At 43.8% G+C, this 22,631-nt stretch overlaps 1 protein-coding gene across 1 annotated transcript; it reads left to right on the forward strand.

Annotated features, from left to right (window-relative positions):
• The first annotated feature begins 1,959 nt into the window (after positions 1–1,959).
• thbs2a (thrombospondin 2a) lies at positions 1,960–19,424 on the forward strand. Its single transcript, XM_053435664.1, has 23 exons — positions 1,960–2,301; positions 2,643–2,714; positions 3,007–3,560; positions 3,919–4,003; positions 6,313–6,512; positions 8,254–8,394; positions 8,481–8,574; positions 8,966–9,136; positions 10,166–10,342; positions 10,675–10,848; positions 11,179–11,306; positions 11,417–11,569; positions 12,691–12,909; positions 13,011–13,118; positions 13,210–13,369; positions 13,443–13,561; positions 13,653–13,887; positions 15,238–15,465; positions 15,574–15,845; positions 15,932–16,029; positions 16,645–16,784; positions 17,478–17,508; positions 17,816–19,424. Exons 2-23 carry the CDS (start codon positions 2,648–2,650, stop codon positions 17,817–17,819), a joined length of 3,558 nt encoding a protein of 1,185 aa, XP_053291639.1. The 5' UTR covers positions 1,960–2,301; positions 2,643–2,647; the 3' UTR covers positions 17,820–19,424.
• Positions 19,425–22,631: the final 3,207 nt, after the last annotated feature.

Raw genomic sequence — 22,631 nt, forward strand, 5'->3', positions numbered from 1 at the left:
TTTTGAAATCAATACTAACTGAAAAAGACAATTTCTACAAAAAAATCTGCATTTCCACCATTCCCCTAACGAGAGGCTGTGAGATTTGCATGTTACATTTGTCACTCTCTCCAGCTCTCGGAACTTTAAACATCTCTTGTGCCAGGTTTCCTTTTAGGATTGTGCTCCTGAGTCACACGGAACCCTTTTTTTCTTTTGTTGAAAAAAAACAAAAAACACATAAGCCTCCATGGTGAAGTCACAGCCTGGAAAATAGAGCTCGAAACTCCAACTGTTTATCAACCTATCTGACATCCATCACCTTCACCTCACGGCTCCTCCATGTTGCTGCTGTTTGCAGCACTAACAGTCTTCTGTGGAACTCTTGTTGCTGTGTACTAGGTAAGCGTTCCAACGTGGTGCCGTCCGAATGACCCCGAAAGTTTCCAGCAGTATCTTTAAAATGACGGAAACCTGAAGTGGGAAAATTGTATCTTCTGTATATTTTTTGCATTATATTGGAGCACTGCACTCTTGACTGCATGTCTGACATGAATTTGTTGACTTTTAACAATACATCACACTTTCACACCCGTTGGCTTCTACTTGCTCTCCAATAGCTAAATATTTTCAATTCCTCTGGCCAAGCCTCAGTCCTCAGGATTATTGTTTATCATGTATAAGTGTAAATGTTATGAATGGGTTAAAGCAGGTCAATGCAGGTTGTAGAAAAGAGGCCCCTTGGTGATAGTATATGCATTCTTAATGATGATAATGTTGTAAATAGTCAACTATATTTATATATTATAATGATTTATATATATTTGAAATATATGATATATATAAAACTATACAGTTGATCTTCGGATTCAGCTTCAACAGTTCTTTTATACAATGGGTGATTAATGACTTACAAGAAACAGATTCAGAGGTATTAAAACTCATCTTGAGAAATTGCAGCTGACAGTTGCATTACCACATTTAGTGAGAGCAAGTCTGTGGACCATTTCAACTTTTTCCATCCCTGACAGTTTTAATCCGACGGTCCCTGGAAAGCTTTTGTCGTCAGCAAGCATCGTTGTATTGTTGTGTCTGACTAGCCGTCCACTACTGTTTCTAATTTTTGTCAGGTTAGTAAGTCCGTGTTGTTAAAAGGAAATCGGCCTGTTTGGTTGGAAACTGTACGTCGTCTCCCCCCCCCCTCTTTTATTCCTCTAAATGGAATGCACATTTCCAATTGACGCAAGCCATCCCTGAGACGTATTCCTATTGGTACACAGAGGCCTACCCACATCCAGCCCTGGGATCCCTCTGCGGGGCTCCAGCAATAAGACGGTGTATCAGCTTCTCTTTCCCTGACACTGCAGTTTGAGAAGCCTTGGCAGACACCTGACAATCTCCAGACGCAGGACACTGCCTGCCAGCAGAGGGGAAGCTTCCAAAGTGTCTATTGTACCGGAGGTCATTTTCATGTTCTTTCTTTGTCACACACCGCAGACAGAGCTGGGATCCTCGGTTACTGAGGTTTTTAGTTACATCTTGGTTTCAGTCAAAATATCATTCATAATCTGCATCTCTGCTTTATGCCTGTAAAGTCTTATCTTGTATTAAAGTGAGTAAACCACACATTTCTCAGTATTAATTATAATTCTGCTGTCCTTGAATATAAACAACACAGATATGAAGATCACTCACTGCTGCTGCAGCTATTTAACTTCCTTTTTGGTTGATTCATCAGCATTAACTTCTTCGATCCAGTAAAAAGCTCTCAGCCCACCCCCTCCTCCACCTCCCCCCACCTAGTGAAAGTGAATTAGCCCCAGACACAGATGTGCGGGGGCTGGGGTGGGGGGCTGGGGGGTGGAGGGTCAGACAGGGAGGGGATGGTGGGCATCACGGTCACAAACAGACAGGAGGGGAGGAGGGGTCGCGCTCCCCACCTCCACCCCCTCAGTGCAGGCGCGGATCAGAGGATTGCGCCATCGGAAGATAATTATGTAATCTGTCCCTCATAACGAGCGTTCACGAACTGTTCGTACCTCCAGCAAGAGACGTTTGATTGACAGGCTCTCCGCGAGCCTCCATATAAGAGGAGGGAGGCGCGTGCCTCAGCCACTGTTGCGCCTGGAGTCCTGCAGACTGTGGATGTAGTGAACCAAAGTGGACTTTACGCGTTTTACGCACGAGGTTTTTTCAGAGGGAGAGACCACTTTTCATCCGTTCTATCTTCGGCTCAGGTCACGGCAGATCTGAACTTGATCTTGAAAACGAAAACAAATATTGTCGGATATCTGACTGCTTAACCAAAGCTCTTTTCGTCAGGTAAGTCCCGAAGACGAGGCGCAGCAGCCTATTTATAGTTGCACTCTTTCTATGTGGAGAAATGGTCACGCTGCGGTATGGTACCAGGCAGAGTTAACGTTAAGGGAGAAAAAAAATGCTTTTATTCCTTAGCAGTCAGTGTACAAAACACACTGTAGGCTATGTGGTGTTGGTTTTTTGAGCAGATTTTTGTCTTTCTATTATATAATATTAACCGGTCTCACTGTTTAATTGCGACGCAACATTTGAAAAGGACCCTGGATGTAGAAAAAAGAATGAAGAAGAAGAGTGATATTCACCGCCATACAAAACTTTTCTTCTCTGTTTTATCTGTTTTAAAGGAAACATGATACTCAGGAGAAGTCTCTTCTTGCTGCTCTTATCGTTTAACTTCCTCCATGCATTGCCTGAAGGTAAGTGGCAATGTTGTAAAATCTGCAATTAGTTGCAATGTATATTAATAACCAGTTGTTATACTATTATAAATGTTATTGATTATGTTTATTTATGAAAGTAACTCAATGCTAAGTCTTCCTTACTTTAGGTGCAATCCTCCATTTCAAGATGAAACTGAAAACTAAACATGCTTCCATTTGTCTGCCATTGTTTTCTTTGTCTTACAATAGTGACGCTAAAGGGCTTGTGAATTATTTCTTACCTCTAAAATAAATGTCCATTTGCATTTCCTCGTGTCTAACTTTATAGATGGTGAGCAGGAGGACGAGACATCCTTCGACTTGTTTGAAATTAGCCAGATCTCGCGCAAAACTCTCGGGGCCAAACAGTTCCGGGGCCAAAACTCAGACGTCCCTGCCTACCGCTTCATCCGCTTCGACCACATCCCCCCAGTGAGCGCCCCCATATTAAAACAAATACTACAACAGATCCAAAACAATGAGGGCTTTGTGTTCGTGGCCAGCATACGCCAGGACCGGGCCTCGAGGGGCACCCTGATGGCTTTGGAGGGCCCTGATGGCCGGCGCCAGTTCGAGATCGTGTCCAACGGACGGGCCAACACTCTTGACCTGGTGTACTGGGTGGACGGCTCGCAGAACGTGGTGTCGTTCGAGGACGTGGACCTGTCAGACTCGCAGTGGAAGAATATCACACTTCACGTTCACGGGGAAAACGCCAACCTGTATGTGGGCTGCAGCCTGATAGACAGCTTCATCCTGGATGAGCCGTTCTATGAGCACCTGCGGGCTGAGGGAAGCCGCATGTATGTTGCGAAGGGATCCATCCGAGAGAACCACTTCAGGGTAAGACCAGAGCTGTGGCACTTTGGGGTCTAGACAAAGTTTTTCCTAGGATCTAGGATCAGTTTATTAGTGAACTGGCCCTGCAATATTTTCTGACCTCTCAAAAGAACCAAACTGTGATCTTCTCTGACCTCATAATAGAGGCTGATCTGAAAGAACATTTTCCAGTAGAAGGAATGGACTCCCTCTTTAAAGTGTGGCTCAGTGTTTCCCTTGTCTTTCTGTGGCAAAGCCTCCAAATTTAGACTCTTAATTGGCCCTTTGTGTGCAAACATGAGTGTGAATGTCACTGTATATGGAAACATTGTATATAAACTGTAACTGCAGTGACCAAGACACCTCTTTCCTTCCCAAACAGGGCCTTCTGCAGAATGTGCGTTTCATCTTTGACACCCCAGTGGAAGACGTCCTCCTGACCAGAGACTGTGAGGCCACTAAGCAAGGTGAGAGTTTCTATCTTTAATCCTCAGCTCAGTTGGAGCCATTGTTTTGTTCTTTTATTTTTGGTACTTCCATAATCCTCACGATGAGTCAATATAATGACATTTGAAAAGTGTTTTTTAGCCCGATACTTTTCAGATGTGATTGGGAAACTCGCTCACATGCGACGCTCCCAGGCACGGCATCTCTATCTGCGCTTGGTAGAGTATCAGCCACAGCAACTTTCCAGACCAAACAGTTTAGCGCTCTTTAGCCGACTTCCCTTTTGTGTGAATGTGGGTCAAATAGCTTGAGGATTTAATACGTGGAAAAGATCTCCCACCATTACTTCATATTTACGGAAACAGCCGTGTCGATGCAGTGGCTTGAGGTCGAGTGGTGTGCGTGGTGAACAAAAGGAGATACAGATGCTTACATTTATTTCCTTTGGCAGTGGAATCAGGATAATACCCTGGGAAAGAAAATAGAAAAGAGAAAGTGAGTGCTGTGCTGCAGAGCAGGGAGCTTCCACTTCCAGCTGAACACACACACACACACACACACACACACACACACACACACACACACACACACAGTGAAGTCATATATTGGCTGATTGGATTGCTCTTCTCAGCTTAGTCTTCGCTCTCGTGAGGAATGGTATCGCGTGAGCCCTCAGGGGAGCTCACGCGAAGAGCGGGTGCAACTAAAACAATATTTAAAACAAAGATAACTCGGTAAATATGTATCTGCACTGTCTCAAGAGGCACCAGATCTGGAAACGATGTATTGGTTTTGCTGTCACAAAGCAAATCCACATGCTGTTTCTGGGTTGTTGCCTCTTCCCGTTGCCACAAGCAGTGTTGAATTCCAGCTGACTGAGTGTTTTTTGTTTTAACCAATGTCAGCACGACATGGACCTTTTCAGCACGCCGCCTGGTACCAGTCAACGTTCTGCACTGGGAGCAGTTTCAATGCCAAAAGTCACTCATAAACCCACATGTCCCACGGATAAAAGGAAAAAACCTGTCGGGTTGGACATCAATGAGCAGCGTTAAAATAATTCTGTCTTTTTGCTCCTTTAAAAAAAAAAAAATCCTTTCCTCTATCTGTTAGAAATAGAGAGTGTCTATCAGGGAGAGAAGAATGTCTGAATGCTTTCACAGACGAGCTAGCACGCGTTCGCACACGCACACAGCATGAAGCCCTCCTGAGATCTGAATGATTCCAGCAGACTGAAGGGGAAAGAAAACACAGCAGTGGCTGCAGCGGGACGTCATCGGGCAGTTTGGGTGACTTCTTGATTTGGAGCCTTCTGCGCTGCAATTAATCCTCACTGATTTACACAAGATCCAGACGCAGATATGCTCTGCGACTTGGCTGAGGGACAGACATACCATGGAGCTTTGATGTGTTTGCTTTCAGTAGCACACATTCACACAGATCATCTGGGAGGATAATTTTAGGGGGTAAGCTGAGGGAATATAGAGAATAGATGCTCATGGTTTCATGTGGTTTAATGCAAACTCCAGTGCACCAGCGATGGCCTGTCCCACTCTGTGATTTGTGTTCCTGCCTGTCTGAGTCGTGCAAAGTTCAAAAACGACTCTGGGCTGAACTTCCTGCTCAGAATCGTGCAAAGAAGACTCAGCATTTATTTAGCCTCATTACGCCCTAAAACAAACCTGCAGTTGGACGATTGCATTTCCTTACACATTAGGCACTTAAGGACAAGACATTCTTTCTTTCTGCTGCGTGGTATTTTCATACACTCTGGTGTTGACCTTTCGAACGAGAGCATCTCAGGTGCCTGCGCTAATGACCAGCTGTAAGGCCTGCGCCATTGGCTTCACGGGCTCCTTGTAAATCCATCTGTGGGGCCACTCCAGTCTGTTAAGTTCATATTGGAAGTGTCCACTTATCTAAAAGTTCATGGAGATTTATGACAGCGGTGTGGTTTTCTCATCATACGCGGAACACCCAGATCTCTGCCTCTGGAGCTCTGTGGTGCCACCCCCTCCCACAGTCGACAGTCATCTGTTCTGGAGATTTACTGTCGCCTTTTCAAACAAATACTTCTTTTCTTCGACTCAAATGCTGCTGACGGAACATCTGTTTGTGGGGAAGACAATAAACACCGTAATCACAACATTGTTGTGATCTTATGGCCGAATACAGCAAAACAGGAAATTGATTTGTTCCCTCTTCAGGGTCCTTGAGTTTCGCTCATCGCATCTTTCAAACGTGTTTTCCATCATCAGTCTCTGTTGTTCATTCGTTTTGTTTGCTTGCTAATTCACCCTGATCTCTTGTTTCCCCCCCCCCTTGCCAGATGACGCTAACATTGTGAGCGAGAGCGCAGAAATTGTGGACGTGAGCCCTTCCATCACAACAAACATAATAGGTCAGAAGACGGATGAGATGGGCGCAGATATGTGCGAACGCTCCTGCGAGGAACTGAGCACCATGTTCCAGGAGCTACAAGGCCTCCGTCATGTCGTCAGTAACCTTATTGATGGCCTGCAAAAAGTGGTAAGTCGAGGACATGACAAATGTGTTAACCTCGAACACAGTTTAAAATCAACTTAACCCTGACTTGGATTTGTTTTAGACAAGCTACCGCCTGGTCCATCACACTTCACACACCAGTTTGTTGCTAATGTGAAATCACTACAATTTGTCTTTGTGTGAAGGAAGGAACATTTTCTTTTGAGAGAATATTTACATTTTAGGGAAATCAAGTAAGAGGATTGAATTAAGTTACTAGGTAACCTACATCCATTTGAAAGCAAACATTAAGTAGCCGCAGGAGTGTTTATAGAGTCGCCTGTGAACCCGGCTGACTCCTACTATCTGTGGCAGCGTGAGTCAGACAGATTTTATGACATGTTACATGTGGATATAGGAAGTGTTCCCCTGGCAGCGGTAGGGTCCAGTCTAATGTCTGGTTGTGTTTAAACAGCCCATGTGTTTCCTCTGGGAGCCTCCCAGCAATAAGAGCGTCTGGGCATAAACCTTGGGGGGAAAAAAACGGCTGGGATGAGAAGGGTCCCTGAGGCTCTTCCAGACCGAGTGGTGTCTTAAATTCTGGTGCTGCACACTGCTGCCTCCTTTTTCCACGAGGAAGACACGCGCACACACACACACACGCGCACACACACACACAAAACTTTGGCAGTAGTTTATCTTCTGAGAGTTCCCAAGTGTTCAGGATTCCAGCCAGAAATCTCTTGGTCTCCAATTGGGTTGGAGGTTACAGTTTTCAGAACTAACTTCTCAGTGGGGTATTTTCCTAAAACTATACAAAAAGAAGCTTGAGAAAAGAGTTGAGAACCACATTTTAAAAGCAACTTTTTTATATATTCTCATTTATACAGTGGAATGGCTTTTTGGTGTGGGTGTTTAAAGTGTAAACAGACAATTTTTCAATCCCCCCCACACACAGTGGCTGCAAGTGGAATACCACATATAAGGTCTCAAAGTCTGGATCACAACATGTCAACCACTATCATCCTGTTTTCACCGGGATGCTGAAGGCAACACCCAGTTTTATTTATAATAGGCAGGTTGTGTTTACTGATCTAGTTGAAATAATACCAGCTGAATTTCAGTTTAGAAACATCTCATCTGCTGGGGTTCTTTCCACAGTCTGACCGGCCAATTGTGACTACTGGGACAAATCCCGGTGTTGCTGGACCAGTGGACCTGGAAAAATAAAAAATAAAAAAAATTTACCAGCCATGTCAGTCTCTTTATCGCCCCCCCTATTTGTGCTAGTGTATGTCAAGTTCAATCTTCACTGTTTCCAATAACTACCAGAGAAAACAAAATCTCTATCCTCTTCATTGCTTTCTCAACTGAAGATATGATTCCTTTGTGCCCATTTCTATTGGAAGGCTCTTTTTCCTCATGAGACCTCACTGAACTGGAGGGGGACGTATGTTGGTAGGAGTGATTCATTGTAAGGGAGACAGGATTTTACATATGGCCCTCAATTCGCATGATATGCATGGACGTGATTGTGTTTAGATGTAATGTTCTATTTGAGTGAGCAACTCCACTTGTACTGGAGCAGGTTGAACTTTTCCTCTCTCCACCTGGTGGAAAATAACCCCACACGTGACCTCCTGAAGGAATCATCTTGTCAGCAGGTGTGAACCCTTCACAAGCTGCAGCTGAATGCCATGTACCTGCAGCACGAGTGTGTCCTAATCACCTCTGACTGATCTCCTGTCCAGCTGCAAATCCCTCTTTTCTTTTGTTGTGTGCTCAGACAGAGGAGAACACACTCATGAAGGAGGCCCTTGGGAGGATTAAGAACCCTAAAGAGAAAAACATGTGCTGGCAGGACGGCCGCCTGTTTGACGATGGAGAAGATTGGGTTGTGGACAGCTGCACCAAATGCACTTGCCAGGTAGTGCCAAGTCAGGAGGAACAATGTGCAGATTCACGGTGGATATGCAGTGACGCTGATGTATCTCTTATATTTACTGATGGCAGGAGTCCAAGATCGTGTGTCACCAAATAACCTGCCCCCCAGTGGCCTGTGCCACCCCCTCGTTTATCGACGAGGAGTGCTGCCCCGTGTGTCTGCGTGAGTAGTTGGACCGTCCTATGAGTCAATCCACCCTGCATATAAACACAATTATAACCCCACATGCATTTTTATGTATGAATGCTAGTTTAAATTAACAGAGAAATGTGTCGTAAAAATAATATTTCCACACACATAACATTTTAATACTGCTGAATTTGCAGCTGCCCGTTTTTCTTCTTGGTGAAAAATACGTATTTATTGGTCGCAGTATGAGACACTCACAGATGCTACTGTGGGTTTTTCAGATGAGGTCATGTGATAAACAGACGGACATTAATATTACAGCCAATGCAGTTTTTTCCAATACTTCTTTTATAATTCTGTTTATTTGCCCTGTCTTGTGCAATAAAGCAACAAAATATTGTCTCTGTGCTTTAACTTCTTTTAGCTAAATACAGTGAGGATGGATGGTCCCCCTGGTCAGAGTGGACCGAGTGCACAGTCACCTGCGGGACAGGAACTCAGCAGAGGGGTCGGTCATGTGATGCAACCAGCAACCCCTGCACTGGACCTTCCATCCAGACCCGCAAGTGCAGCCTGAGCAGATGTGACAGCCGTGGTGAGGATACATTTGAAACAGTATTCCTTCTTTTCTATCTAAATAGCCGACACTTACTGAAATGGCACTTAATAGAATGTGTACCTCCGCCAAGAGCCAACAGTCCCTTTATGAAACCACATTGAAATTCAAGAGGTCTGGATTTTCATTTGGATCTGCAACTACTTGCACACACTCGTAAATATCAGTTCCCCAAACATGACCGATTTCAGTTTTTCCATCAAGTTCCATGAATTATTCTGTGAGAAATCAACCAAAATGTTGAAAAACTTCCATACCCTCAATTTTAATGAAAGCAAAAACAAAATCCTGAATCCCCCCCCTGATTTACGTCGACACAGCTTAATGGGTTCGTCCATAACACACCCTTCTACCAAGTTTGGTGGTAACCCGTCCAGTATGTTTTGTGCAATCCTGCTAAATAACTACACTGACAAATCCTTAGCTCCTGGGAGGAGGTAATCAATGGATTATGTTTAAGACAGTAAAACGACTTCCAATGGGCCTCCATTGAAAAGGCATTCTTCTGAGTGAGGCTGAATCCAAGAGCAGGGTGTGCCCACTTAAAGTTAATTCCAAAAACGACTGTGAGGGTTTTTCACAGTGCAATGACTCACCCCATAGAAAAATATAAAAGACCAATGAACTTGATCATTTTATGAGGAGGAGACATCTCTGGATCTGATCTGTGTTTGGTGAACAGTGGGGTTAGTGTGTGTTATTGCTTGCAGCTAACATTTCACTGCATGTGTGTGAGTGACTGAATCAATTTAACCACTGGAGGATCGATTACCCACGATGACATAAATACTGGCAGCGGCATCTTAGAACATCTTTGAAACTGAGCACTCATCACCAACATCACATCATGTTTACTTGAGAAAACGTGCAATCCTTTTTTTTGGGGGGGGGGGGGGGGGGGGGACTTTTGCGAATTATAAATGTCTGTAACTACTTGACTGAATGAAAGTCTCGATAATGCGTGACATGTGTTTGGATGCTCCCTGCCTGATTTGCTCGATGTACCAGTTCGCCAGGATGGAGGATGGAGTTTGTGGTCGCCGTGGTCCTCCTGCTCGGTGACCTGCGGGGAGGGACAGATCACCAGGATACGACACTGCAACGCCCCCATGCCGCAGCTGGGGGGCAAAGACTGCGAAGGAAGTGGACGTGAGACCCAGCGCTGCACCGCCGAGCCGTGTCCCGGTGAGTAATTCACCTCGTGGGGGGCGGAACACCCGACAGCAGCGTTTCCATTACAGCAGCCAGCGTCCATGTCGAATAACCAGATTTCCTCATGCCTCGTGGCTCCCTTGAGGCGACACTCCCCATGTGTTTGGGCCTCCTGTCTGTCTTTCAGGAAATGTTGACCCAAATCAGCTCAGTATGTTTTCTCTGTTACTATCGAGTTCCAGGCTTCTGACTGTGGCTGCTTTACAGATTACGGACCTTGAATTTTGACATGATTCTAATTAGAAAAGAATCGGTGGAAATATCTGTGCAATGACCTCAACTTCTGTGCCTCTGTCTCTTTTTAGTGGACGGTGGTTGGGGTCCTTGGTCTCCATGGGCAACCTGTTCAGCCACATGTGGAGGGGGGGTCAGAAGTCGGACACGTGAGTGCAACAGCCCTCAGCCTCAGTACGGTGGCAAGAAGTGTATCGGGGAGGCGGACGACAGTGACAGCTGTATCAAAAAAGAATGTCCTATTGGTGAGCACCAGTCACTTTATTTTACATAATCACTTCACAGTACATCCTTAGTTGAAATCCTTATCCCATCCTGATAGCCATCAATAAATTAAACAAGGAATAAGGCCGGTGTCTGTGGCCTTCGTAGCCACACACCACTAAAGCAGAGATGAGGATTGGTCGCATATTTCATTCCTCCTCCGTTTTTTTCAGGCTTACAAACCCTAGCCTAGATAATAACCATCATAAATTAAAGTTGAATCATTTTGAGAGACACAACCGATTAGTCCAGTGTTGTTTAAATTGTTGTCGCTTGCTTGTATCCATTCTCGTCTTCTAAATCTCGTGCAGATGGCTGTCTGTCTAACCCATGCTTTGGGGGAGTGGACTGCAACAGCTCTCCAGATGGATCCTGGGAATGTGGCCCGTGCCCTGTTGGTTTGCGTGGAAATGGCACCCACTGTGAGGACATCAACGAGGTAGAAGCTCCTATTGTTAGTTTGTGCATTAACCAGTCCTGTGTTCATGAGTTCATCCATGTAATTATTTGTTTTGCAATGTACTGATGTTCTTTTTTTCCCTCCTCCAGTGTGACATGGTGCCCGATGTTTGCTTCAAGGTGATCGGATCGCGACGCTGCATCAACACCGACCCGGGTTTCCACTGCCTTCCCTGTCCAAAGCGATACAAGGGTAACCAGCCCTTCGGTATAGGCGTGGAGTCTGCCAACAAGAACAAACAGGTGAGTTGAAGCTACTCTTAGTCTGTGTCAAATTATGGATTGGACGCCATTCAAACACGAAACATAACGTTTGAACAAGCGCGATCCGAACGCTGTAAGGGTGAAGGAGATGATGTTGACCTTTAGCTCCAGGCAGATTTTCAAAAGCAGTTATGTGGATTTTTCTGTGTCAGATCCGAATTTATGAATGATGGAGGCAGCAGCTCTCGTGATTTATAAGCCTCATTCTTGCAGTGAGCGTCTGCACAGTGCCGGAGGGGAGGCCCATGCCATATATTAATGTGATCCAGGGTTGGCAAGCAGAAGGAGAATTAGGCAACCTACCAACAACAAACACCTGTTGTAGCTCTCTGGTATTCTCATGGCAAGATCAGAGATGGATTAAACAGCCCTTTATGCTGTATTTTTTTGTATAAATGTTAAAAAGATCTGTGCTTTTATTCTAGATACTACTTCATATTTCCCATTTCCACTCCTGCCCTAAATTTTATCCATGTGGTATATATCACATTACCAAAGTCAAACATACACATTTTCTCCCATGTGATCACTAAATCCTCACAGTCCTGACAAAGCAAGCTGTGCCACCCTGAACGCCACTTGCATAACGTCTCTGAAACTCTTTGGCTTCGGCAGCTGCATGTCTCTGACCTGACGCCCTGATCCCTCTAATTGATTTAAGGAGCAGGGGAATTGTCTCATCTCTGGCATTAAGGGGCTCCGCTTCACAGTTTTGATCAAAGGTCTGGTCCTGCTGTCACTTGCTGCTCCATGAGCTCATGGAGTGGCATCAAAACTCGAGTTACTCTTCATCCTCCGGTAATGAGTGGCAGCTGTGAATACCTTGTGCTGCAGCACAGGGCGTAGTGGGATGTATGTGGGATTTCGTGAAATCAGCAGTGCCCAGAAGTTCTACACAGTTTGGCTTTGCTCGAAATCTCTCCCTTACTCCTTTACTTCATTTTGGAGAAGCCCTCAGTGTCGAGTTGCCATCTAGAAAGAGTTTTTTTTGTAATTCTACTATGTCACATAGGACAATCTTAAATTCATTTTCATGTAATTTACATTCAGTGCCCTTGAACTGCTATTATTCAGTTCCACCTGCCCTTTATTTCCTTTAGGTGTGTGAGCCAGAGAACCCATGCAAGGACAAGACCCACAACTGTCACAGATTTGCCGAGTGCATCTACATCAGCCACTTCAACGACCCCATGTACAAGTGTGAATGTCGGACCGGTTACGCTGGAGATGGCTTCATTTGTGGGGAAGACTCGGATTTGGACGGCTGGCCCAATCAAAACCTTGTTTGTGGGGCCAACGCCACTTATCACTGCAAGAAGGTATTTCGTTGAACTCCATCATCTTATCTGATGTAGCCTAACCTGTACTCAGTCGAAACAATTATATCTGAAAACTTTTTAATGTAATGTTGCTGTTTCAGGACAACTGCCCCAGCCTTCCCAACTCTGGACAAGAAGACTTTGACAAAGACGGTCAAGGAGATGCTTGTGACAAGGATGATGACAACGATGGAATAATTGATGAGAGGGTACAAGAATCATATGGACATACTTTCTATTCAATGTTCAGATTCCTTTTAATCAATGAATTTCCTAACTGGTTTGTGCTTTCCCCCACAGGACAACTGTGCCCTGCTTTTCAATCCTCGCCAGTTTGACTTTGACAAGGATGAAGTTGGTGACCGATGCGACAACTGTCCCTATGAACACAACCCTGCTCAAATAGACACGGACCACAATGGAGAAGGGGATGCCTGCGCAGTGGACATTGATGGAGATGGTAAAATAGATAGGAAAAACTACTTTTATATAAATTCTTGTGAATATCATCTAACGTACTACCTTTTTTCCAGAAATTCTGAATGAGAACGACAACTGCCCCTATGTGTACAACGTTGAACAGAAGGACACTGACATGGATGGAGTTGGTGACCAGTGTGACAACTGTCCAATGCTGCACAACCCCGACCAAGTACTGTCTCACACATATAAGAACAATCCAATCTAAGACTAAACAAAATAGGCTTGCGTTAACACAGTTTACATCAACGTTTATCCACCAGACTGATGTGGACAGTGACCTGGTTGGAGATCAGTGTGACAACAACCAGGACATCGATGAAGATGGTCATCAGAACAACCTGGACAACTGTCCCTACGTGGCCAACGCCAACCAGGCCGACCATGACAAAGACGGAAAGGGAGACGCGTGTGACTATGATGATGATAATGACGATATCCCTGACGACAAGGACAACTGCAGACTAACACCGAACACAGACCAGCTGGACTCTGACGGTGAGGATGTAATATTCAATGTTGCAGTAGCTGTTGATGTTATGTAGAAACGACAGATTATTTGTGTTAACATTTGTCAAAGGTATCTAACTTCAGACTCACCAAAAAAAAACTGTCATGAATGAGTTTTTTTTAACTGTTTTCTGTAAAACATAAACAGTAGGCTATAAGGACACAAAAATAGTTCCACCACAATGAAGCTTGGAATGTTTCGTTAGCTTCTTTAGCAGATTTCAGACATATTATGCTCATATTCAGGATCACAATTTAAATTGGTCTTATTACTTTAGTTTACACACTCAAAACAAAAACACTCCTTTCCTCAGGCTGTCCATTGCTGCAGATCATCTTTGCAGCCTCTGTCTGAAACATTTGGTTTTAGTTGTTGTCTCTTAAAGGACCCCCTTACAATAAAGCCCAGTCTGCTCTGATTGGCCAGCTGGCTCCCTCTGGATATTCTGTGGTGGAGTTGATCTCTCTTTAACTTTCTAGAAGTTCTATGCACACAACGATTGTGAGTTCACTCTTGACCTCGCCAGCAGCAGTAGACAAAATAACTACCATTAATCTCATATCAAGATCAATCAATTTGCCCTAATTTGAAAGTAGCTGGAAATTGATCACCCATAGCTTTGTATAAAGGCATAGTATATTTGTTATCACAGTAATTGTCACTTTTTAGTCATGAGTGTTCACAATTACTTAGCAGTTAGCTTCACTGCTGCAGGTGTGAAATGTGGTGGCTGTCGCAAAGAGTCAGCGACTGTGTTGGCATGTGTGAAGTCATTCTCGACGAGCCCTAGGAGTACACAGGCCCTGCCGTGAAGATTTAGTTTCCTTTAGGTTTCATTAGAGAGTAATCCACAGTGTCCTGTTTCAGCAGGGTTACCTGGAGTTTGTACAGCTGTAAGTAGAAATGCACAGTCTTCACAACTCATTAAGGATTGTTAGAATTAGTTTAGCTTGTCGTGCAACAAGAAATTATGACAGAAGCAAACTACCTCCGCACAGTGGCCTACATCAGCCGCTCTAATGCCAGCTCTTGGCCTGCAGCTCGGCTCTAATCGACTTCAGGCTTCAGAGAGTTACAAGTATCAGTGGAGGTTGTCACAGCATGAGAAGATGGCTGATTTGGCTTCATAAACTTGGCAAAGATATTAAAACCAGTTTTCTGGGACGAATGGCAATTTTTTTCAATTCATTTTTAATATTCTAACTGCTGGGGGAGTATTATTACACTCACGTTAGCTGACTTCCAAATTTTTCCAACCTGTGGAAAAATGCATTCATGTCTAATTTAAATTAGGTCAGACCTCCTTATTCACGGTTGTTTTTTGTTTTATTTTACAGGCGATGGAAGAGGGGACGCATGCAAAGATGACTTTGATAACGACAGCATCCCAGATTTTCTTGACGTTTGTCCAGAGAACAATGCCATCACTGCTACAGACTTCAGGAAGTTCCAGATGGTCCACCTGGATCCTAAGGGAACAACTCAGATAGATCCCAACTGGGTGGTGAGACACCAGGGCAAAGAGCTGGTCCAGACGGCCAACTCTGACCCAGGCATTGCAGTAGGTGAGAAGCACACGTGTTTTCTCTCCAACCTTTTCTTTTTTTATTTACTTCTATGAGACCCCATTCAACAGAGTCCCAACCGTATATGTTTCATTCACTCCATTGCAGGTTTTGATGAGTTCAACGCTGTGGACTTCAGTGGAACGATGTATGTAAACACAGACAGAGATGATGACTACGCAGGCTTTGTGTTTGGCTACCAGTCGAGTGGGCGCTTTTACGTGGTCATGTGGAAGCAGATCACACAGACTTACTGGGAGGACAAGCCTTCCAAGGCCTTTGGCATCTCTGGGGTTTCACTCAAAGTTGTCAACTCGACAACTGGCACAGGAGAAAACCTCAGGAATGCTCTGTGGCACACGGGCAACACTCCCGGACAGGTGGGCTGCAGTCGAAATGCTATTTGTTCTGTTTTAGAAGCTGTAGCATTGTTCATGTTAAACAATGTTTGAACTATTTCACGCAGGTGCGTACTCTGTGGCATGACCCCAAAAACATTGGCTGGAAGGATTACACTGCCTACAGGTGGCATCTGATCCACAGACCAAAGACTGGGTTTATAAGGTAAGAAATTAATTTGACCCGATTGTGTTGACAACCTGTTCTTTTTTCTGTTTTAATGACTTGCAGGACACCAAAGACATATAGTATGTATTCTTGTAATTTTATGTAGCCTGTTCAACATCTTGAATGTAGTATTTCTATCGCAGGTCTGACACACAGTGAAAAAAGGTGATATAGTGAGAATAGACGGAAACAGAGGATCACAAAAAAGTCACTAGTGACATCAGAAAACACCATAGACACACTTGTCTGTATGTAAAGGGGATATATATACGTGGTTGGAGATGGAGGCTCTAATGGCCAGTTGCCTCCTTCCTGTGTGGAGCTTGCTGGTTCTACACACGCCTGCATCGGTTTTCTCGGGCTTCCTCCCACAGTCGAAAGACATGCAGATTAGGGTTCATTTTGGTCTTTAAATTGTCCTTGGGTGTAAACGTGTATGAACAAATATGTTGGCTCTGCAGTACCCTGTCGACCTTTCCTTGGTGAATCCCGCCCTCTTGCCCGATGCCAGCTCCCCCCCCCGTGACCCCACAAAGGATAAGCATTGTCGATAATTGATGGACGGATGATCTCATCACATAAATAAGTCCATGTTTGTCACGTGTTTTGCAGGGTCGTGGTCTACGAAGGTAAACAGATCATGGCTGACTCAGGACCAGTTTATGACAAGACGTTCGCCGGTGGAAGGTTAGGCTTGTTTGTCTTCTCGCAGGAGCTGGTGTTCTTCTCCGACCTCAAGTATGAGTGCAGAGGTTAGTACAAACACTTCCACCACTTTGAAAGTCACAACCACAAATGTTTCTGACGTCTCCTGTATGTACGTGTATGAGTGTGTGTGTTTGTGTGAAATTAAAAGAATTTTCCATCTCATCACATGCCTTACGGGAATCCTTGCTCAATCTAGTCAAGACCCAATTTGTCAACCACAACCTCAGGGGACAATAGCAGCCGTCACCATGTTTAGATTGTGTAAAAACAATGGTGTAGTTAGTTTGGATTTGTTTGACTGCAGCTTTTCAAGTTGAGATAAATTATTTCCAAAAGGGAAAATGCACTGAATTCTTTTGATATGACTGTCCGATGCCCCAAAAACATACATGAGGGGGCGCTGCTAATGGCTCAACTCATTAGAGGTTGAACTGGTTAATGAATGAAGTTGAATTATGAGCTATTCATGGGGTTGGGTAGGAAGATTAATTTGTTCTGTCACAGAGGCAGGGGTTAGCTATTTTTCTAGTATATACGTATATGCCTACAGATATCGTAAATTACTCAAGTCTCTCAGTAGGAATATCGGCTTATATTACATGATGGGTAAGTGTGTGTCTGTTTGCTGTATGTTTGTGTATGTAATGCAAGCAAAGAAACTGGAAGGGGGGGGGTTTTCCATGTTTGAGTGATGTGTGTCAAATCTTTAAACGTTCACCATCTTTTCCAAACCTCAGATAAGCCGGAGTTGTCGACAATGTTCACAAGGTAATAATAAGACTAGGTTTACGCTTTGTGTGTCAGCTAAAGCAAAAAAAGAACAACAAAAAAAGAGTCACGCTACGTTTCTGCTTGTCAGCTTGCCCACGCACACAACACCACAGATGCATTTTGAAAGGCCTTGTGTGAGGGTCCCACGACTTTCCACGTCTCTGCAAACGCTTCACGCTTTTTGATGCGCACCGTGCACATGTGCTCGCTACACTTTGGCACTTTTGGCCGCGTGAAACTCTCTTTTCTTTTACGATAATAGATGTTTGCTCTAACAGAAGCTGTCTCCTCAATCTTTTCGCAGATAGCTGAACAAAGCCAAGAACAAAAGACGAACCGAAGAAGGTTAAAAGAAGAGAATCTCCCAAAGCAAACTTGACACACGCCATCGCCGAATCCATCTCAACATAAATGAAACTTTCCGTGCGTTTCCATGTGCCTTGATGCATTCGCTGGAGGAGAAACCAGGGCAACGGTTTCTGTTTTCCTGGTGACTTAGAAACTTTTCCCAAGCTGGAAAAGACAAACTTGAGCGGAGAAGTTTTTAAAGGAAAGAGGCTCTGCAGAATATCTTAGTATAACTAGTGTACCGACATATGTCTACATGTTTAAAGGACTAATTGTACAACCACTTACATGCTGTATGTGCTTTCCAACCATTTCTTTCTTTCTACAATATGTAAGCGACTCACTTCTTCTATGCTTCATACGTTTACATTCTGACGAGGCTCATTCGTGGCTCCTGACAAACATAAACTGTAACCAAAGCCTAATCATTTAGCTGTCCATTACTCTTTCTCTTCATGCTTTTCATCCTGAATGTGTTTTTTTTCCTGATGGAGAACTTGAGTTAACAATCTAAATAAGCCATTTTAGCAAGTGCCAAAGATGTTTATACTTAGACTGTATAATAATTCCTTTTGTAAATTATTTATGCCCTGCTAGTTTTGTTCTCTTGTTTCCATTTATGCTTGTAAATAATTATTTATTTGTTTACACTGACACAACACATCGACTAACACAAACATCAACACATTATAGTATTGCAAGTTTTTTTCTCTCTCTTTTTTTTGCTGTTGTCATGCACTTCCTTCCACTTGTTAGTTTTTTAAATCTTTAAGCAAAACTGCAGCGTAAAGGACAAACATCAGCTGCTTTTCTAAATAATCACACTCATAAACACAGCGTGTGTTTGTGTGTGTGATCGTGGCCGCCAGAGAAAGTTCTTTCTGCTGGGATGTGTATGTTGAAGGAAAACAGCCACTGTGTTTATGTCTGTAGCCGCGCAGACAGGGCCTCATTGTCTTTGACGTAATGCATCACTTTGGTACACGTGGAAAAATGTTCTGGTCTCGTACTATAGGAGCTTATAAACACTAACAATGGCTGCAGATTGGGCTACTGGCACTGTTGCAGGCACCCTTTTCTTTCATAGTATTATTCTTTATTATCTGTAAAACAGTGACAAAAAAGAAAAAGTAGAATATATCAAGGTTATAGCATCAGTTTGAAAGGTATGGGTTCAAAAGAATTGCAGTTTAAGTGCCTCTTACCCAGTAAACCAACAGCTGAGTGTTCAGTTACAGTCACGATGTGTGATGGAGGGATGAAGATGAAACGCAGTGAAAACATTTTATTACTTTTATTTTCATATAGTCGTAAGTGTCAGTCAGGGATGTTGTGAAACGTGTGGTGACTGTGTGGTGTGGAATCGAGGACGTGTTTGTGTGCGACCTCGTTGTCGAAAAAGTCTGTATCAGTTTCATTTTCTTCAGTCTTGTTCTCTTTGTTGAAAGTTTGCAATGCACAAAATGTAAATGTTTGTTTTGTATTCTGGTCTTGTTCGATTTACGTTTTCTACGAACATTAGTGTAAGATTGTTCTGTTTCATAAATAAATCCCTTGTACACTGATCGGTTGATTATGTATATGTGGTATCCCATTATACAACTCTACTGCCATATAATGCTTTTTAACCAACATTGCTCATACAACATAAAACACTAGTTAAAATACATTTTAAAGGAAATGGATGGTGAACAAAAGCCACAAACATCAGACTGTCTCCTTACACTTTCTGAATTTCCTCACACATTCATTTCGATTTCTAAAAATGGAATTTGTATTACATTTTTTAAAGGCTTGTTAATTACCAGAAACGGTTGGATGCTGTCGTTGCTAGGAAATAAGAAAGGACAAAGAGGAACAAACTGCACCATAGTTTGGGACTTTTTCAGTGATGCGTAATAAATAATGAATATGGTTGCACAACAACACAACACAACAACATATGAATGAATATATGTGTATATATATATATATTGTCCATCTTTATATATGGTCTATATATATATAGCCATAGACCATATATAAAGATGGACAATGCGTCTCCACTTCCTCCCTCTTTCCTGAAATGAAGCCAAAAAGTCTTGGATATGAAAGCGTATATTGTGTGCATTTGGGGCCAGAGTCTGTTTAGTAGCGATCAGTTACGCTTGACACTTTACCAATCGTGAGTCAGTCTCAACTGTCAATCATGATGTTTCACCATGTTTTTAGGACATCAAATAACTAATACAAAATCACACAAAGATGAGCGCTTGAACATACATGCATTATAACTATTAACTAAGCAGACAGACACCATCTTTGACAAAAATTTATTAAACTTTTTAGTTCGGTCCATTCCTCATCTACTAACATGGAGGAGGTACAGTTTATGACCTATACTGTTGCAATCGAGACAATTTAGCTTCACTTTGAGGAACCATCTATTGTCCCTCTTTATATACACTCCGTTCCCTACAAACCTTAAAAATGTGTTGATGTAGTTGAGTTTGTAGTATCTTATGGTTTTTGAGGGACTTAAAGTTTTGCTGCGTGGTTTTGCATCAAACCATCTGTCTCACAGCACAGAAACCAGGGACTGAAGGAATTTTTTAGCAAACGATGGCAAGGCCAGGAAAAAAATGCACCATTAGGAAAAAATGGGGAAGTCAAGAGGTTGCTGTCGTAGCTCTGTGGCAAAGATATTTGGGTTAAGGGTCTGGTAACAGTCCAGGTGGCACACACCAAAGATCGGCTATGTGGGTCTGGCACCAGTGGCTGGTCTTGAGCCCAGAGCACGTTCCAGGGTGGTTCGTCCGGTTTGCCAAAGGATGTCAATGTGTCAAACGGTACAGCGGCGTTTTCTGCTGAGGTGAGTTTTCAGAAACCAGCAGGATGGATATCCTCGAAGAAACTGGCTGCAACTCGCTGAAAGAACATCAAGAAAAGTTTGCTTTCCCCGAAAAGATGAGCGGTTTGGATTCATCGTCAGCAGATGAATTAAAGATCAGATGGTTTTGTGCTGATGTGCTTTTATCTGGAGGTACAACTGTGGGCTTTAGCACCAGGTTGTCATTTTTAGCAGCACATGGAGACCCACACAGCAGTGGCAAGAGAGGGAAGCCTCTTGTTCAAATACAAGTTTGAAAAGGAGAACTGCTCTGTGTGTGGTGTTCCCCTTCAGTCACACTGGTGTGAAATACCAGCCTGTCCAATTATGGGATAATGTAACGATAGACAATATTATACTCACAGACTCTCTCCTACAGTGGCCCTGAAAGCTCAACGAACAGCAACTTAAGAAAACACATGCAAGTTGACAAAACACCAGCAGAGTAAAAAAACATCTTCATCAATTTCACAACACAACACAATACATTACAGCAACGCGCTGCAAAAAGAGAAAAGCGCTGCAAATACCGGAACGAGCTGCAAATAGAGAAACGCGCAGCAAATACCGTAACGCATTGCAAAAAGCCAAACGCGCAGCAAGAAGCCAAACGCGCAGCAAGAAGCCAAACGCGCAGCAAAAAGCCAAACGCGCAGCAAGAAGCCAAACGCGCAGCAAGAAGCCAAACGCGCAGCAAGAAGAGGCCACAACACAACGGAAGTGTTTCCAGGGGACAGCTAAAAGTGATGGACACTGCTGCCACAAAAACGTCCAATACACCATAGAAATTCGGTTCCACACAGGGTTCGGCCACCCACGGCTCTTCGGCCCCTCTGCAGTGGCTGTACAGTACAATGTTGTGCATATGTTTAGCGAACGCTGAATTTAACGAATCAGTTTTCATATTATTTACGTGAACGTAACGATGAACGTGAGTGAACGTCACGTACATTTTTTAAATCATCACCGTATCAGGCCATCATGAAATACCAGGAGCGGGCGAGTGTGTGTGTGTGTGTGTGTGTGTGTGTGTGTGTGTGTGTGTAGCGAGTGCTCCGGTCCCGGGCATAGACTGTATATAGGTCCCGGGTCCCGGGGCTCAGACCCCGCCCACAAGCTCTTTTGATAGTAAAGGTTTCGTACCCCTGCACACTATGGACAATATATTGCCTCACAAACAGGGGCTTGCTTGTTGGCGCTGTTTATTCAGTTTAACAGGAGAAGACGACATGTCTCTAGATCGAACATCTTCCGTGATCAGAGCTCACTGTGGCTCTCTCCGAGTGAGTGGGCGGGGTCGGAGCGCCGGGGGACACACGTACACACACACACGTACACACACACACACACACACACACACACACACACACACACACACACACACACACACACACACACACACACAGACTCGCCCGCTCCTGGTATTTCATGATGGCCTGATACGGTGATGATTTAAAAAATGTACGTGACGTTCACTCACGTTCATCGTTACGTTCACGTTAATAATATGAAAACTGATTTGTTAAGTTCAGCGTTCGCTAAACATATGCACAACATTGTGCTGTACAGGCACTGCAGAGGGGCCGAAGAGCCGTGGGTGGCCGAACCCTGTGTGGAACCGAATTTCTATGGTGTATTGGACGTTTTTGTGGCAGCAGTGTCCATCACTTTTAGCTGTCCCCTGGAAACACTTCCGTTGTGTTGTGGCCTCTTCTTGCTGCGCGTTTGGCTTCTTGCTGCGCGTTTCTCTATTTGCAGCTCGTTCCGGTATTTGCAGCGCTTTTCTCTTTTTGCAGCGCGTTGCTGTAATGTGTTGTGTTGTGTTGTGAAATTGATGAAGATGTTTTTTTACTCTGCTGGTGTTTTGTCAACTTGCATGTGTTTTCTTAAGTTGCTGTTCGTT

This window comes from Pleuronectes platessa, chromosome 12 (assembly GCF_947347685.1).
Source record: "Pleuronectes platessa chromosome 12, fPlePla1.1, whole genome shotgun sequence".
Taxonomy (NCBI): Eukaryota; Metazoa; Chordata; class Actinopteri; order Pleuronectiformes; family Pleuronectidae; genus Pleuronectes; species Pleuronectes platessa.

Bases quoted from the DNA above. Each gene is read 5' to 3' on its own strand.
- thbs2a (XM_053435664.1), top strand. From the start codon at position 2,648: ATGATACTCAGGAGAAGTCTCTTCTTGCTGCTCTTATCGTTTAACTTC. The intron at 3,561-3,918 runs GTAAGACCAGAG...CTTCCCAAACAG, and splicing joins TCCGAGAGAACCACTTCAGG to GGCCTTCTGCAGAATGTGCG. The intron at 4,004-6,312 runs GTGAGAGTTTCT...CCCCCTTGCCAG, and splicing joins CTGTGAGGCCACTAAGCAAG to ATGACGCTAACATTGTGAGC.